Source organism: Nicotiana tabacum, chromosome 11 (assembly GCF_000715075.1).
Source record: "Nicotiana tabacum cultivar K326 chromosome 11, ASM71507v2, whole genome shotgun sequence".
Taxonomy (NCBI): domain Eukaryota; kingdom Viridiplantae; phylum Streptophyta; class Magnoliopsida; order Solanales; family Solanaceae; genus Nicotiana; species Nicotiana tabacum.
In genome coordinates this window covers 10291927-10308540 of record NC_134090.1, presented here as the reverse complement: position 1 = coordinate 10308540, position 16614 = coordinate 10291927, and the positions used below count along the sequence as shown (strand labels likewise).

Sequence of the window (16614 nt, the reverse complement as noted above, 5' to 3'; positions counted from 1 at the left end):
TTTCAACTATAATTTTTTTATTTTTATAACCCTAACTCGAAACTTCTAATTAAGGTAAATGAGTTATTTCCATCCCACCATATTAGTTGATTTCACTTAATTAATTAAGTTCTTTAATCTTTCATTTTTCGTTTATCTACAAGTCAATAAGATAATCGAGGTCAATGATTGAAGTATAATAGTAGCTCAACCCCCACTCTGTGTTGTTCTATTCCTAGCCATATAAACAAAATTATTGAGGTTCATTTTTTCCTGCAATGTTTAGGTAGAATATCATTTTCAATGAAGACACATGCAAATTCAATTTGTTTTCCGATACTATAACTAGCCTACAATTCACCACCAAACAAAAACGGGTCCCAGCCCATAATTTTTAAAAAGCGGACAAGTTTAAGGGCTGAGGCGAAACTTGGATTTGAATCGTATGGGTTCGAGATTATATTGTAAAAATAGTATGAGCTAGTCAGTTTTCGGACTGGTCATACAAAAATAGCTAGTGTTTGCAAAGTCATTGAAAAATAGCCACTATTTTGCTGCAACACGAAAAGTTCCAGCATAATATACTAGAGATCGGTGCACCTGTGTATGAACTTCCAGCATATTATACTGGAATATTAAAATGTGTGCTTGAGTTATAATAAAAGTGCAAAATATATAAATGTAAATAAATAGATTATGAATTTTTAGCTGCAATTTTTTTTGTACTTTGATATAATCTAAGTGTAAGATATAAAAGTGTAAGAGATATAGCTCGTCACAAATCTAAAATATTAATTGTAATTACACTTTTATCAAATACATTACAAAATTTAATTTTTAAATAAAAATTTATTCTAGAATAGTAAAGAATCAATGAGTACTTTATTTTTGGATCTTTATGTTATTGGACCGCTAGTGTTATTTAAGGTTCGTGGACTAATTTTCGCTCACTTTCTTTCTCATTTATATTCTAAGTATTTTCGTTGTTATTCTAATTGATGAGCTAAGTATTAAAATATTTTACAGATTACCGATGACATGACTTCAATATAATGTAAATATGTGAACGTGTATATATATATATATATATATATATATATATATATATATATATATATATATATATGTATGTATGTATGTATATATATATATATATATATGTATGTATGTATGTATGTATGTATGTATGTATGTGTGTGTGTGTAAATTTCACATATTTAATACAAAGGTAACAAAATATTAAAAGAAGAGAATTAAAAATTAACCAAATATAAATAATTTTTTCTCGGCCCCAACTAAAAGTATTCTAATAACATAATATAGTGAAGGAATTGTATTCTACATTACGCACTTCCAACTATTTAAGGTTTTGTAATTTTATAAATGCAGCTTTTCTAATAAGTAAAAGTTTTAAAATAAGGAATTTTTTTTATAAAGAATAATATAATAGATTTTAAACTCTTAAATATTAGGAATTGCTAGAGAGTTCAAATAGGAAAATATTTAATGACCCAAATTTTAGTTGATTTTAAACTCCTAATTTATAGAAAAAATAATTGAATGACAATTTTATCCAGTGTAAAATCTGTTTATGAAGGATAAAAAAGGCGAACGATATTTCGCTAAAGGCCTTCATGCTTTTAATATAGTATAAATAGATATAGATACATATTGATATATATTAGATTCCAAAACAAAATGGGTTTATAAACCAACTGAGAAGTGTAAAATAAATTACAGTGAAGCTCCTTTAAAATACAATAGCTAGTAATTTAGTATAATTGATAAAAGCTTCATCATTTCTTTTTACGGGCATTAATTATTACCTTTTGGAGCCTTTTTAATCATTTGAAAACTTCATTATTCTGTGTATTCATTATTTGATCTTTTAACTACACTTCATTATTTCCTCCTATTGCGAGCTTGTGACACTAGAAATGTACAATGAAAAGAACAATCACAAAAAAGACCTTACCCTACCCCAAGGATAGAGAGGTTGTTTCCGGAAGACCCTCGACTCAGAAACAATAGATTTATAGTCACAACAGAAATCAAAAATATAGTATCAACATCGTAAAACACAACAAATAAATAGAAAGACCAAAATGTGAAAGAAAAAAAAAAGTGAAACACCACAAAATTGCTAGAAGTCTTAGACGAAACACTATCAGACTAGCCGACATAGCGAGGAGAAACGCTTGACTACCTCCTAAACGACAACCCTAACGTTCGACCTCCACGCCTTCCTATCAAGGGTCATGTCCTCGAAAATCTGAAGCTACGCCATGTCCTGCCTGATCACCTCGCCCGAGTACTTCTTAGACCTCCCTCTACCTCTTCTCGTAAGTGCCAAAGCCAAAGGCTCACGCCTCCAAATCGGAGCATCTTTCATACAATAATCACCACATAATTTCATACAATATTTGGTCGGAATCCTTATAATATAAAATAATAATTACATGTATTAATATACTTATTAATTTCATGTTTTTTTTGTGTATTTATGATCCGTCTAATAAATAATAACCCAATAAGAGTGTGTGTGTGTATACATATTGTATATTTGTATTATATACATATAATATACATATTTTATACAATTTTTTGCTAGCGTATACAATTAATTTCGACCGAATGATCAATTTTATATTTTGCCCAAAAAATCTCGAGAGGATTTCAACAAATGAGAAAAGGAAATAAAATCCTCTAAAAAGAAGGAAAAGATAAATTAGGAATCCAAAGACATTAACTGCTGAAACAGTCTGACAAGTGACAGGGAACAATTATCAAAATCCTACATTCCCTGTTGAACACCTTTTTTTTCCCTCAATACCTTGCTTTTACCAAAACATAATCTGAACCCAAAAAATTCTCAGATTGCCACTATCTTTTTGTCTTTGTATTGCTCACAGTTTTTCTCAGATAAAAGATTGTGTATAGTGGATTTCCAACTAGGATATGGCCAAGTGTTGCAGCTTTACTGCATCAAGAAACTGGTGCTTTAAATACTCCTTTTCAAACTCTGGCCTAAAATCTTCCACTACAGACTTAACTGATGGTACTATTATGCATTGTTGGATTCCCAAAACACACAAAGAAAAAAAGCCCACTTTAGTCCTTATTCATGGAATTGGAGCTAATGCAATGTGGCAATGGAATGAATTCATCTCACCCTTATCATCAAGATTCAATCTTTATGTTCCTGACTTATTGTTTTTTGGTGAATCTTATACTACTAGACCTGAAAGAAGTGAATTTTTTCAGGCTCAATGTGTTATGAGGATAATGGAAGTTTATGGGGTTAAGAAAATGACAGTTGTGGGGTTGAGTTATGGTGGTTTTGTAGGGTATAGTATGGCTGTTCAGTTTCCTGAGGCAGTGGAGAGAGTTATTTTAGGGTGTTCTGGTGTTTGTCTTGATGAAAAGGATATGGAAAAAGGGATGTTTCAAGTGAAAAGTGTAGATGAGGCTGTTTCAATTTTGTTGCCACAAACTCCTGAGAAGTTGAGGCAGCTTATGAAATTGTCCTTTTATAAGCCTGCTCAGAAGGTTCCTTCTTGTTTCCTCAATGATTTTATTGATGTAAGTGCTTGGATTTCCCACTTTTATATCCTTTTCTTTCTCACTGATTTTGTTAATTGTGATGTTGGAATTTATACCAGCAGAGGGTCTATTGAAAACAAACTCTTTGCCCTTCCAGGGTAGGGGCAAGGCTGCGTATATCTTACCATCCCTAGACCCAACTTGTGGGAAATCACTGGGTTTGTTGTTGTAGTTGATGATGATGTTGGAATTTATAAATTTACATGATTAGCTAATCTTTGTTTGTGCAGTTCATGTATTAGGTATAACGATTGAATCTTGGTTGATTAGAACCAATGAAATCATTGGAATCGATTCCGACTTAGCTAAATATAGGACATAATGGAAGAAAATATCTACTAGTTCGTAATAGTTTTTAGACTTGTTAGAGAACTTCTAATATTATTATTATTACTATTATGTATAAAAAAAACTTAATTTTTACTTCTATTTTCTTTGGTATGATTATGACACGAGTTGAGCTTAATAGAGAAGTGAGGATTCATATAGCCGACTCCAACTTATTTGGGATTAAGGCGTAGTTGTTGTTGTTGTCGTCGTTGTTGGGAAAGTGGGATTCTTGAAGATCTTGGGGTTTTACCTGAAGTTTTAAGAGTACTTTCCAAGATAGAAGAATTTGAGGATTATAAGTCAGTCTGATGCCTACTGTTAAAAAATAGTTTCTGTGTACCTCTTGTCACATTGGGGACCCCCTCTTCCTCCAGCAAGTTGCTAAAAGAATATTATTGAAAATAATTTAATCCGACCTACCGGATTCGAACCAGTGACCTAAGGATATCTGAAAGGTTTACACCCACACTACAGTCCTCCGCTCTACCAACTGAGCTAAGGTCGGTTATATAAACCATGTCTAATTGATAATATTGTGAGCTGATCTATCCTATTAAATTCCAAGAATGTATGTTTTCCATTCACCATATTACAAATATTAAGTTGATGGATGAACTTCTGGACTGTTTATATATGCTTGGTGAGCTTTGGCTTTTGGCCTGAAGAATGTCCATTAGTTATTTCAAGTGGTTCGGGTAATCATACTAGCTGACCTCGTGCTGTTATTTTGCATCATACTTTTTCTATATACATTCCTTGTAAATTACACTCACCTAAAGCTTGCAGTTCAAGATTTTATGTCCATCTCTCTGCTATTAACTCTTCTTTTCCCTTTCCTTCTTTCGTATACACAGACAATGCAGTGTCAATAGTTTGATCAATTCGGATTAGAAATTATTTGTGACAGTTGGATAGGGGTTCTCTTCCTGTATTGCAATATGAAAAATCAGGAAATTATTGGTGTGCTCATGCTAATGCCTTGAAAATATTTCGGTTATTGTTTGATCTTGCCTGTACATTCAAATCTTGATAACATTGTAAGGTAATCTTTCTTAGTGGTTTCCAATAATGAATATTTTCTTCAACTTCAAATATATGAAATTGAAGAAGAAACTATTATAAAGTTGTTATAAGATGTTTGGTGACTTATCTACCTTTACATTTTTCTTCTACCAATTCTGGCTCCAAGGAAGCCCAAATTGTTATGATCTATTGTACATTGCATCCTTCTAGTTATTTGCTCTGATGTTGTTCCTTTTGCACCACTACGTGCTCTCTAGGCATTCCTTCTGCATTTTCATGCCTAAGTATCGGATTCAAATTCTTGCTGTCAGTGCTTATCACACCATAAGTGCTGACTCTTTCCTTCCCTTCCACCACCCTGGTGTCTCCTTTCCAAGACATTTGTGACAGTTGGGTGCTTGTTGTTTTCTTACTTTGGTATAGAGAAGCTAGTTTTTGTGCTCATTAAAATTTTACGCCTCTGCCGGGATTAAGAAATAGGATATTGCAGGGAATCTGACACTACTGACGCTGTATATTTTTATAAGCTGCTATAGCCAAAACTAATGCTTATAAATTGTTTTCATGTGCCTCTTGTCAGAGTAGGACTATATTATATGGAAAATCCCTCTTCTCCAGATTAAAATAACTATTAGAAAAAGAGATTGCAAAAGAATCAATCCGACCTGCCGGATTCGAACCAGCGACCTAAGGATATCTGATAGGTTTTACACCCTACTACAGTCCTCCGCTCTACCAACTGAGCTAAGGTCGGTTTCTATTGATTCTTCCCAATGCTGTGGTTTTGAAAACATTAAAAAATATCTAGCTTGTTCTGTTCTAAGAATGGTTTCCACTTAAAGCTATTGCTAATTTTGTTCACCAGTTTTATTGATGTAAGTCTTGGATTTCTCGCTTTTATATCCTTTTCTTTCTCACTGATTTGTTAAGTGTGATGTTGGAATTTATTAACATTGACATGAGTAGCTAATCAGTGTTTATGCAGTTCATGTATTAGGTATAAAGATTGAATCTTGGTTGATTAGAACTAATGAAATCATTGGAATCAATTCCGACTAAGCTAAAGATAGGACATAGTGGAAGAAAATATCTACAAGTTGGTAATAGTTTTTACACTTGTTAGAGAACTTCTAATATTATTATAACTATTATATATATAAAAATTTATTTTTCACTTCTATTTTGTTTTGTATGATTATGACATGAGTTGAGCTTAAATGGAGAAATGAGGATTCATATAGCCGACCAACTTGTTCGGGACAGGGTGTAGTTCCTGTTGTTGTTGGGAAAGTAGGATTCTTGAAGGTTTTGGTGTTTTCACTGAAGTTTTAAGAGTACTTTCCAAGATAGATGAATTGAGGATTATAAGTCAGTCTGATGCTACTGTTAAAAAAATAGTTTCTGTGTACCTCTTGTCACACTGGGGGTGTGAGTTATCCAGCAAGTTGCTAAAAGAATATTATTGAAAATAATTTAATCCGACCTACCGGATTCGAACCAGTGACCTAAGGATATCTGAAAGGTTTACACCCCAACTACAGTCCTCCGCTCTACCAACTGAGCTAAGGTCGGATTTGTTTAAGGACTATGTCTAGTTGAAAATACTATGAGGTGATCTATCCTATTAAATTCCAATAATGTATATTCTCCATTTACCATATCACAAATATGAAGTTAAGGGATAAACTTTCGGATTGTTTATATATGCTTGGTGAGCTTTGGCTTTTGGCCTGAAGAATGTCCATTAGTTATTTCATGAGTTTCTGGTTATCATACTAATTTAATGTCCATTAATATTATTTCATGAACTTTTCCTCTGTACATTCCCTCATTACACTCACCTAAAGCTTGCAGTTCAAGATTTTCTGTCTCTCTCTGCTATAAACTCTTCTTTTTCCTTTCTTTTTCTAATACACATACAATGCAATGTCAAAAGCTTGATCAATGTGTATTAGAAGATATTTGTGTCAGTTGGATAGTGGTTGTCTTCCTTATTGCTAAATGAAGATCAGGAAAGCTGTATTATAAGATATTTGTGACGGTCAGATACTGTTTGTCTTCCTTATGTTGCTGTATGAAAATCAGGAATTGTTGGTTTAGGATGCCTGAAAAGAAATGTGGGATCATTGGGGAGCTCATTCTAATTGCTTGAAAATAGTTTTGTTGTTGTTTGCTCGTGCATGTATCTTTGGATCTTGATAACATTGTAAGGTGATCTTACTTATAATAACTTCCAAGAATGAATTTTGTCATCCATCTGCAACTCTTGAGGAAGAAGAAGTCGTCTTGAGCCGAGAGTCTATTAGAAACATCCTCTCTACTCCCCTGGGTTAGGGGTAAGGTCTGCGTACACACTACCCTCTTCAGACCCCACTTGTGGATTTTACTGGGTTGTTGTTGTGGTTGTTGTTGTTGTTGTTGTTTATAGGATGTTTGGTAACTTTTCTACCTTTTGGCCTGAAGTGCGCATTATTTCTTCTGCCAGTTCGGGCTCCAACGAAGCCCAGATTGTCATGATCTATGTGCATTGCATCCTTCTAGTTATTTGCTCTTATGAGGTTTGTTTTGCAACACTAGTTCTCTAGGCATTCCTTCTGCGTTTCAACGTCTAAGTATCGGATTTCAAGAGTATGTAGTATGTACTCTTGAAATTGGTATTTGAAGACATTTGATACAATTGGATGCTCGTTGTTTCTTACATTGGTATGTAGAAGCTAGATGTCGTACGTCTGGGTTTCTTACTGAAATTTTAAGCCTCTGCCTGAATTAAGAAATTGGAGTTTGCAGGGAATCTCACACTACTGACACAAATATATTCTTTATAAGGTGCTATTACCAAAAATAATGGTAATAAATACTTTTCATGCACCTCTTGTCAGAGTGAGAGTATATTATATAGAAACCCTCTTCTCCAGATTAAAATAATTATAAGAAAAAGGGAAAGAAGATGGCAAAAGAATCAATCCGACCTGCCGGATTTGAACCAGCGACCTAAGGATATCTGATAGGTTTTACAACCTACTACAGTCCTCCTCTCTACCAACTGAGCTAAGGTCGGTTGCTATTGGTTCTTTCCATTGCAATAGTTTTGAAAACATTAAAATGTCCTCCGCTCTACCAACTGGCTAAGGTCGGTTGCTATTGGTTCTTTCCATTGCAATAGTTTTGAAAACATTAAAATGTCTATCATGTCTTGTTCCAAGAATGAATTTCTACTCAAAGCTACTGCTGAATATTGCTGTATGAAGTTATGCAATGATCTTTTAAAGCCGGGGAGCTCATGCTAATGCCTATTGAGCATGAGTAATTTTTTCCTTATCAAAAAAATAAGACAAAATTGGGGAGTTCATGCTAATGCCCTGAAAATTGTTTCGTTGTTTCTTTGAACCTTTGAAGGGGAGCCTTGACGTAACTGGTAAAGTTGCTGCCACTTGACCAGGATGTCACGGGTTCGAGCCGTGGAAACAGCCTCTTGCAGAAATGCAGGGTAAGGCTGCATATAATAGACCATTTGGTCGGGTCCTTCCCCGTACCCCTCGCATAGCGGGAGCTTAGTGCACTGGGCTGCCTTTTTTTGCTTGATCTTGCATGTACCTTGGAATCTTGACAACATTGTAAAGTGTTTTTACTTAGTGAGTTCCAAGAATGAATTTCGTCTTCCATCTACAATTTCAGATATACGAAGTTGAGGAAAAAACTCTTGAAGCTGTTTATAAGATATTTGATGACTCATCTACCTTTTGACCTTAAGGCATTATTTCTTCTACCAGTTCTGCTCCAAATAAGCCCAAATTGTAATGACCTACGTGCATTGCTTCCTTCGAGTTATGTGCTCTCATGTTTTTCCTTTTGCACCACTTGTTCTCTAGGCATTTCTTCTGCATTCTTTTAACAAGCAGACATTCTTTCTGCGGTTTCACGCCTAAGTATCGGTTTAAAGTTCTTGCTGTCTGTTTGTCTATATAAACTCTTTCCTTCCGCTCCACCACCCTGGTGCCCTCTTTCGCAAATATTATTTGTAGTATATACTCTTGAATTTGACTAATGATTGGTATTTCAAGACATTTGAGACAGTTGGGAGCTTGTTTTTCTATTACACTGGTATGGAGAACTAGTTGCTTTGGGTCTGTATTTCTCACTGAAATTGTAAGCCTCTGCCTGGATTAAGAAAATGGAAATTGCCGGGAATCTCACACAACTGACACAAGAATGTATTTTTGATAAGTTGCTACTGCCAAAAACAGTGGTGATAAATTCTTTTAATGCACCTGTTGTCAGAATGGCAGTATATTATATGGCAAACCCCTCTTCTCAAGATTAAAATAATTATAAATTAAAAAAATATGGCAAATGAATCAATCCGACCTGCCGGATTCGAACCAGCGACCTAAGGATATCTGATAGGTTTTACACCCACTACAGTCCTCCGCTCTACCAACTGAGCTAAGGTCGGTTGAAAACATTAAGAATGTCTATCTTGTTGTGTTCCATGATATCAGTTCTCACTTCAGTAGGTTACTGTTTGATCTCGCCTGTACCTTGGAATCTTGATAACATTGTAAAGTGATCTTTAAAGTTGTTTATAAAATGATTGGTTACTTGTCTATCTTTTCGCCTGAAGTGTACATTATTTGCTCTGATAATGTTCCTTTTGCACCACTACTTGTTCTCTAGGCATTCCTTCAACGTTTTCACGGCTAAGTATCGGATTTCAAGTTCTTGCTCTGTGTTTGTCCTTATAAACTCTTTCTTTCCCTTCCACCACCCTGAAGCACCCCTTTCTCTTTCCCAAATATTACATGTGGCACGTACTCTTGATATTTGATAAACGATTGGTATTTCAAGAAATGAAATATGATGTTGGCCTGGGATGAATTTAAATGGAGAAATATGGTTAGTGAGGATTCATATGGCCGACCCAACTTGTTTGGGACTGAGGTGCAGTTATTGTATTGATATTCCAATACATTTGTGACAGTTGGGTGCTTGTTGTTTTCTTACATTGGTATAGAGAAGCTAGTTTTTGTGGGTCTGTTTATCTCCCAAAAAATTAAGCCTCTGCCTGGATTAAGAAATAGGAGTTTGCAGGGAATCTCACACTACTGACACAATGATATATTTTTATAAGTTACAATAGCCAAAAATAATGGTAATAAATTGTTTTCATGCACCTCTTGTCAGAGTAGGAGTATATTATATGGAAAACCCCTCTTCTCCAGATTAATTCAATTATTGAAAGAACATGGCAAAAGAATCAATCTGACCTGCCGGATTCGAACCAGCGACCTAAGGATATCTGATAGGCTTTACACCCCACTACAGTCCTCCGCTCTACCAACTGAGCTAAGGTCGGTTGCTAGTGGTTCTTCCGATTGCAGTGGTTTTGAAAACATCTATCTTGTCTTGTTCCAAGAATGAATTTCCACTCAAAGCTACTGCTGAATATTGTTGTATGAAGTTATGCAATGATCTTTTAAGCTGGGGAGCTCATGCTAAAGCCTATTGCATGAGCATAGGTGTCTTTTCCTTATCAAAAAATAAAATAAAATTGGGGAGTTCATGCTAATGCCTTGAGGACTGTTTTGTTGTTGCTTGATCTTGCATGAAGGGGAGCCTTGGCGTAACTGGTAAAGTTGCTGCCATGTGACCAGGAGGCACGGGTTTGAGCCGTGGAAACAATCTCTTGCAGAAATGTAAGGTAAGACTGCATACGATAGACCCTTGTAGTCCAGCCCTTCCCCGGACCCCGCACATAGCGGGAGCTTAGTGCACCGGACTGTCCTTTTTTGCTTGATCTTTCATGTACCTTGGAATCTTGATAACATTGTAAAGTGATCTTACTTAGTAATTCCAATAATTAATTTCGTCTTCCATCTACAATTTCAAATAAATGAAGTTGAGGAAGAAACTCTTGAAGCTGTTTATAAGATGTTTGATGACATATCTACCTTTTGACCTGAAAACATTATTTCTTCTACCAGTTCTAGCTCCAAAGAAGCTAAAATTGTCATGATCTATGTGCATTGAATCCTTCTAGTTATGTGCTCTTATGATGTTCCTTTTACACCACTACTTGTTCTCTAGGCATTCCGTTCAAGCCTAAGTATCGGTTTAAAGTTCTTGCTATCTGTTTGTCTGTATAAACTCTTCCCTTCCGTTCCACCACCCTGGTACCCTCTTTCTCTTTCTCAAATATTATATGTAATATATACTCTTGAAATTTGATAAATGATTGGTATTTCAAAACATTTGTGACAGTTAGGAGCTTGTTTTTCTATTAAATTGGTATGGAGAACTAGTTGTTTTAGGTCTGTGTTTCTCACTGTAATTTTAAGCCTCTGCCTGGATTAAGAAATTGGATATTGCAGGGAATCTCACACAACTGACTCAAGAATGTATTTTTATAAGTTGCTATTGCCAAAAACAATGGTGATAAATTATTTTAATGCACATCTTGTCAGAATGGCAGTATATTATATGGAAAACCCCTCGTCTCAAGATTAAAGTAATTATAAATAATAAAAAATATGGCAAAAGAATCAATCCGACCTGCCGGATTCGAACCAGCGACCTAAGGATATCTGATAGGTTTTACACCCCACTACAGTCCTCCGCTCTACCAACTGAGCTAAGGTCGGTTGCTATTGATTCTTTCCAAAGCTGTGGTTTTGATAACATTAAGAATGTCTATCTTGTTGTGTTCCAAGAATCAGTTTTCACTTCACTAAGTTCCTGTTTGATCTTGACAATACCTTGGAATCTTGATAACATTGCACGGTGATCTTACTTACTGAGTTCCACCAATGAATTTTCTCTTCCATCTCCAGTTTCAAATATATGAAGTTGAGAAATAGACTTTTAAAACTGTTTATAAGATGTTTGATTTTGTCCACCTTTTTGCCTGATGTGTACATTATCTCTTCTACCAGTTCTAGCTCCAAAGAAGCCCAAATTGTAATGATCTACGTGCATTGCATCCTTCTAGGTATTTGCTCTCATGTTATTCCTTTTTGCACCACTACTTATTCTCTAGGCATTCCTTCTGCATTTTCATGCCTAAGTATCGGATTTGATGTTATTGCATCTGTGTAAACTTTTTCCCTTCCACCACCTATTGGTATTTCAAGAGATTTGTGACAGTTGGATGCTAGTTGTTTTCTTACATTGATAAAGAAGCTAGTTGTTGTGGGTCTAGGTTTCTCACTGAAATTTTAAGCCTTTGCCTGGATTAAGAAATAGGAGATTGCAGGGAATCTGATACTACTGAAACAAGAAAATGTTTTTATAAGTTTCTATAGCCAAAATTAATGCTAATAAACTGTTTTCATGCGCCTCTTGTCAGAGTTAGGACTATATTACATGGAAAATCCCTCTTCTCCAGATTAAAAATATATATAAAAAAAAGTCTTACCTTATAAAAAAAACATATGATTAAAATAAGAGAAAGAAGATGGCAAAAGAATCAATCCGACCTGCCGGATTTGAACCAGCGACCTAAGGATATCTGATAGGTTTTACAACCTACTACAGTCCTCCGCTCTACCAACTGAGCTAAGGTCGGTTGCTATTGATTCTTTCCAATGCTATAGTTTTGAAAACATTAAAACATGTCTATCTTGTTTTGTTCCAAGAATGACTTTCCAATCAAAACTACTGCTGAGTGTTGTTCACCAGTGATATCGAGTTATGCAATGACCTTTTAAAGTTGGATAACTCATGCTAATTCCTTCAAAATGGTTTCATTGTTGCTTGATCTTGCCTGTACCTTCAAATCTTGATACCTCTGTAAAGTGATCTTACTTAGTGATTTCCAAGACTGAATTTCGTCTTCCATCTACAACTTCAAAAAGATGAAGTTGAGAAGAAACTCTTAAAGTTTATTATAAGATGTATGGTTAATTGTGTACCTTTTTTCCTGAAGTTTACGTTATCTTCTACCAGTTCGTGCTCCAAAGAAGCCCAAATTGTCATGAACTCATGATCTATGTGCATTCCGTCCTTCTAGTTATTTGCTCTTATGATGTTCCTTTTGCACCACTACTTGTTCTGTAGGTGTTCTTTCTGTATTTTCACGCCTATGTATAGGATTTCAAGCTCTTGCTGTCTGATTGTCTATATAAACTCTTCCTTCCCCTCCACCACCCTGGTTCCCCCCTTTCTCTTTCTCAAATATTATATGTAGCATTTACTCTTGAAATGTGATAAGCGATTCGTATTTCAAGGATAAACTCTTTCCTTCCCCTCACCACCTGGTGCCCCTGTTTCTCCTTCTCAAATACGGAGTATTATTTATAGCATGTACTCTTGAAATTTTGACAGAGATTGGTAAGTCAAGAAATGAAACATAATGTGGACCTAAGCTGAATTTAAATGGAGAAACATGATTAGTAAGGATTCGTATAGCCGACAAGACTTGTTTGGGACTGAGGCACGGTTGTTGTATTAATATTTCAAGACATTTGTGACAGTTGGGTGCTTGTTGTTTTCTTACTTTGGCATAGAGAAGCTAGTTTTTTTGGTCTGGATTTCTCACTAAAATTTTAAGCCTCTGCCTGGATTAAGAAATAGGAGATTGCAGGGAATCTGATACTACTGACACAAATATATTTTTATAAGTTGCTATCTCCAAAAATAATGGTAATAAACTGTTTTCATGCACCTCTATCAGAGTAGGACTATATTATATGGGAAACCTCTCCTCTACAGATTAAAATAATTATTAAAAGAACATGGCAAAAAGAATCAATCCGACCTGCCGGATTCGAACCAGCGACCTAAGGATATCTGATAGGTTTTACACCCCAACTACAGTCCTCCGCTCTACCAACTGAGCTAAGGTCGGTTGCTATTGATTCTTTAGTTTTGAAAACATTAAAACATGTCTATCTTTTTTGTTCCAAGAATGACTTTCAGATCAAAGCTACTGCTGAATATTGTTCACTAGTGATATGGAGTTATGCAATGACCTTTGAGGATTTTTGTTTTGACTCCTATATGTTTTTTGGAAATGGAGTTTAAACATGGACGTTAATTGTGAGCAAAAAGTATAAGTTTTCTCATGGATATTGTCTTGTGGGAGATGATAAATGGAGGCATGAACTACACACTGCTATTGTACAATATACTAGAAGTACGAGGAGTGTCCGTGAAATCAACTTTGAGGTTTTCAGATAGTAGAATTTTCACGGAAGCTAGACGAAGACGCTGAGACATTTAGCAGATGCATCAATTAGTCTTGCTCTTATTTACATTTGGCTTCTCATTAGTACTAGAAGTTTGAATATATGTCACAATCGTTCAACTTGAAGTTGGTATTTACGTGCTTTTTTTCTTGTTGTTGCAGGTAATGTGCACAGTTAATCATCAAGAAAGAAAGGAGTTGATCGAAGCATTACACAATAACAGAAAGTTCTCTGATCTTCCTAAGATTACTCAGGTTCGTACAAAACTATGATCTCATCTCTGCCCAGTATAATTCCACAAGCGGGGCCTAGGGAGGGTTGTATGTATGCAGACCTTACCCCTAACCTGAGGTAGAGAGGTTGTTTCCGATAGACCCTCGGCTCAAAAAGTTCAATAATAGCCGCCTGTCATTAGTTCCCCTTCTGATGTTCTCTCATTGATTTGAGCTCTCTTAACTGTGTTCACCTCCTTTACGCAGCCCACGTTGATAATATGGGGAGAATATGATCAGATATTTCCACTGGAATTGGCTCACAGATTGAAAAGGTCAATCTTACAAAACTAGACTAGCTCGTTTCCTTTCTTGTTTCAAAACTCTCACTTCAATCTTCTCCTTTCACAAGAATTAAACGGCTAGTTTAGTCTGAACTTGCTTTGGTCGTGCAGGCATTTAGGCGAGAACGCCCAACTCGTGATAATAAAGGATGCAGGGCATGCAATTAACATGGAGAAACCAAAGGAGCTTTACAAACACTTGAAGTCATTCCTTCTTGATTCTCGCCCTCATATTACGCAGGACAGTAACGGCGATAGCCGCAAGCAAGATTAAAAGAGTGAAGAATACATTAAATTGGAGGAATTTTTCTGGTAATTTGGCTGAATCTCTTGGCTATGTAACTTCACTACATTAATTGTCACTTGATTGTTGCAATCTCTCCGAACCTATTCCTGAATCTTCACCCGCACAGAGTATTTGTTCTTTGAAGGTAGTTCCCTGAACGGGAAAATATGATCCTGTATATTTTCCTTTTCATCACTAAGTTATTCAAACTTGAGTTTTAAGTTGCAAGGTCCATTTCCCGAGTCAATTCAAAACCTTATGAACCTAACGCGACTTGATCTGTCATAAGATCACAGGATGTTTGAGGCCTGAAAAGATCAAGTCGCATTAGGCTCATAAGGTTTTGAATTGACTTGGGAAGAGGACCCGGCAACTCGTTGAAGCTCAAGTCTAAGTAGCTTAGTGATGAGAGGGAGAATATGCAGGATGGTATTATTCCGTTCAGGGAGTTACCTTCAACGAACAAATACACTGTGCGGGTGAAATTCGAAAGAGATTCAAGAATAGGCCCCGAGAGATTGCAAGAATCAAGTGACAAATAATGCAGTGAAGTTAGATAGCCAAGAGATTCAGGCAAATTACCAGAAAGAATTCACTATACAGAATATAAACTTCTTCATTCTAGACCTATTAGTTTATTTTTGCTGGGTGAGTTATCTACCATTGGATAACCTGAAAGATATATAGAAGCAGAAGACACAATATTCTTTAATACTAAAGTTAATCCATCAATAATTATAGGGTGTGAATTGGTGCAGCTGCATTGTTCAATTGTGCTCGTAAGAATATTGATTTAGTGAGAAATTGGGAAAATTATTAGGTGAGACTTGTACACTATAAACATGACTTTGCATTGCGCTCACCATAGGGTGCAAAACTTGGTGGCAGTGCAACATGCCCTCAATCAAATAGATTCAAGATTTAGAGTCAGCGAGTTCAAAATATGTTTGTTTTATGTTTGTTTCAAAATATGGATAAAATTAGGAATGATGATATTTGGGAGAAGGTGCACGTGGCTCCCATTGACGACAAGATGCGGGAAGCGAGGCTCAGGTGATTCAAGCATGTTAAGAGGAGAAGCCCAGATGCTCCGGTAAGGAGACGTGAGTGGCCGGTTGTGGAGGGCACGAGAAGAGGTAGAGGGCGGCCTAAGAAGTATTGGGGAGATGTGATCAGGCAGGATATGGTGAGGCTTAAGATTTACGAGGACATGACACTTGATAGGAATATGTGGAGGTCGAGTATTAGAGTTGTAGGTTAGGAGACAGTTGATTCTTGCCTTACTTCGTACCTTTGTGAGACTAGTCTGGTAGGATTTTTGTCTAAGACAGCTAGTGGCAACGTTGTGTCTTACTATTTCGCTTTTCAGTGCAGCACCTATATACTAGCTATCGCTTTTGCTTTACTTTGCATCTTTCTTTTGGATTTCATGTTGTTCCTATTTTTCCTATGATTTCTATGGTGATACTAATATTGTCTCCTTTTGTTTTCTTGAGCCGATGGTCTTTTGGAAACAGTCTCTTTACCCCTTCGGGGTAGGGGTAAGGTCTGCTTACACACTACCCTACCCAGACCTCACTAGTGAGATTTTACTGGGCTGTTGTTGTTGTTTGAGCTAAATATTTTGCTATTCATTTATTATTTTGCTCAAATGT

At 35.9% G+C, this 16614-nt stretch overlaps 1 protein-coding gene and 9 non-coding genes across 11 annotated transcripts; 1 reads left to right on the top strand and 9 right to left on the bottom strand.

The window, feature by feature from the left end:
- Nucleotides 1-2725: 2725 nt before the first annotated feature.
- On the top strand, nucleotides 2726-16454 carry LOC107783584 (uncharacterized). 2 transcript variants are annotated; one of them, XR_012696403.1, is made up of 5 exons: nucleotides 2726-3561; nucleotides 14279-14371; nucleotides 14597-14664; nucleotides 14785-15173; nucleotides 15300-16454. XR_012696403.1 is itself a non-coding variant. In XM_016604572.2 (4 exons), exons 1-4 carry the CDS (start codon nucleotides 2938-2940, stop codon nucleotides 14945-14947), a joined length of 948 nt encoding a protein of 315 aa, XP_016460058.1. In that variant the 5' UTR covers nucleotides 2726-2937; the 3' UTR covers nucleotides 14948-16454. The 2 variants fall into 2 exon arrangements, 1 of the variants encoding a protein (XP_016460058.1); XM_016604572.2 differs by having other exon boundaries at nucleotides 14785-16454.
- TRNAY-GUA (transfer RNA tyrosine (anticodon GUA)) lies at nucleotides 4323-4417 on the bottom strand. The gene is made up of 2 exons: nucleotides 4381-4417; nucleotides 4323-4358 (listed from the first exon to the last, which is right to left on the bottom strand). It is a non-coding gene; the product is annotated as a tRNA-Tyr (tRNA).
- Nucleotides 5595-5689, bottom strand: TRNAY-GUA (transfer RNA tyrosine (anticodon GUA)). The gene is made up of 2 exons: nucleotides 5653-5689; nucleotides 5595-5630 (listed from the first exon to the last, which is right to left on the bottom strand). It is a non-coding gene; the product is annotated as a tRNA-Tyr (tRNA).
- TRNAY-GUA (transfer RNA tyrosine (anticodon GUA)) lies at nucleotides 6413-6507 on the bottom strand. The gene is made up of 2 exons: nucleotides 6471-6507; nucleotides 6413-6448 (listed from the first exon to the last, which is right to left on the bottom strand). It is a non-coding gene; the product is annotated as a tRNA-Tyr (tRNA).
- Nucleotides 7899-7993, bottom strand: TRNAY-GUA (transfer RNA tyrosine (anticodon GUA)). Its single transcript has 2 exons — nucleotides 7957-7993; nucleotides 7899-7934 (listed from the first exon to the last, which is right to left on the bottom strand). It is a non-coding gene; the product is annotated as a tRNA-Tyr (tRNA).
- TRNAY-GUA (transfer RNA tyrosine (anticodon GUA)) lies at nucleotides 9295-9388 on the bottom strand. The gene is made up of 2 exons: nucleotides 9352-9388; nucleotides 9295-9330 (listed from the first exon to the last, which is right to left on the bottom strand). It is a non-coding gene; the product is annotated as a tRNA-Tyr (tRNA).
- TRNAY-GUA (transfer RNA tyrosine (anticodon GUA)) lies at nucleotides 10194-10288 on the bottom strand. The gene is made up of 2 exons: nucleotides 10252-10288; nucleotides 10194-10229 (listed from the first exon to the last, which is right to left on the bottom strand). It is a non-coding gene; the product is annotated as a tRNA-Tyr (tRNA).
- TRNAY-GUA (transfer RNA tyrosine (anticodon GUA)) lies at nucleotides 11479-11573 on the bottom strand. Its single transcript has 2 exons — nucleotides 11537-11573; nucleotides 11479-11514 (listed from the first exon to the last, which is right to left on the bottom strand). It is a non-coding gene; the product is annotated as a tRNA-Tyr (tRNA).
- Nucleotides 12402-12496, bottom strand: TRNAY-GUA (transfer RNA tyrosine (anticodon GUA)). Its single transcript has 2 exons — nucleotides 12460-12496; nucleotides 12402-12437 (listed from the first exon to the last, which is right to left on the bottom strand). It is a non-coding gene; the product is annotated as a tRNA-Tyr (tRNA).
- On the bottom strand, nucleotides 13682-13777 carry TRNAY-GUA (transfer RNA tyrosine (anticodon GUA)). The gene is made up of 2 exons: nucleotides 13741-13777; nucleotides 13682-13717 (listed from the first exon to the last, which is right to left on the bottom strand). It is a non-coding gene; the product is annotated as a tRNA-Tyr (tRNA).
- Nucleotides 16455-16614: the final 160 nt, after the last annotated feature.

Coding starts and splice junctions, on each gene's coding strand:
- LOC107783584 (XM_016604572.2), top strand. CDS start 2,938: ATGGCCAAGTGTTGCAGCTTTACTGCATCAAGAAACTGGTGCTTTAAA. Junction 14,372..14,596: donor ATCTTCCTAAGATTACTCAG/GTTCGTACAAAA, acceptor TCCTTTACGCAG/CCCACGTTGATAATATGGGG. Junction 14,665..14,784: donor TTGGCTCACAGATTGAAAAG/GTCAATCTTACA, acceptor TTGGTCGTGCAG/GCATTTAGGCGAGAACGCCC.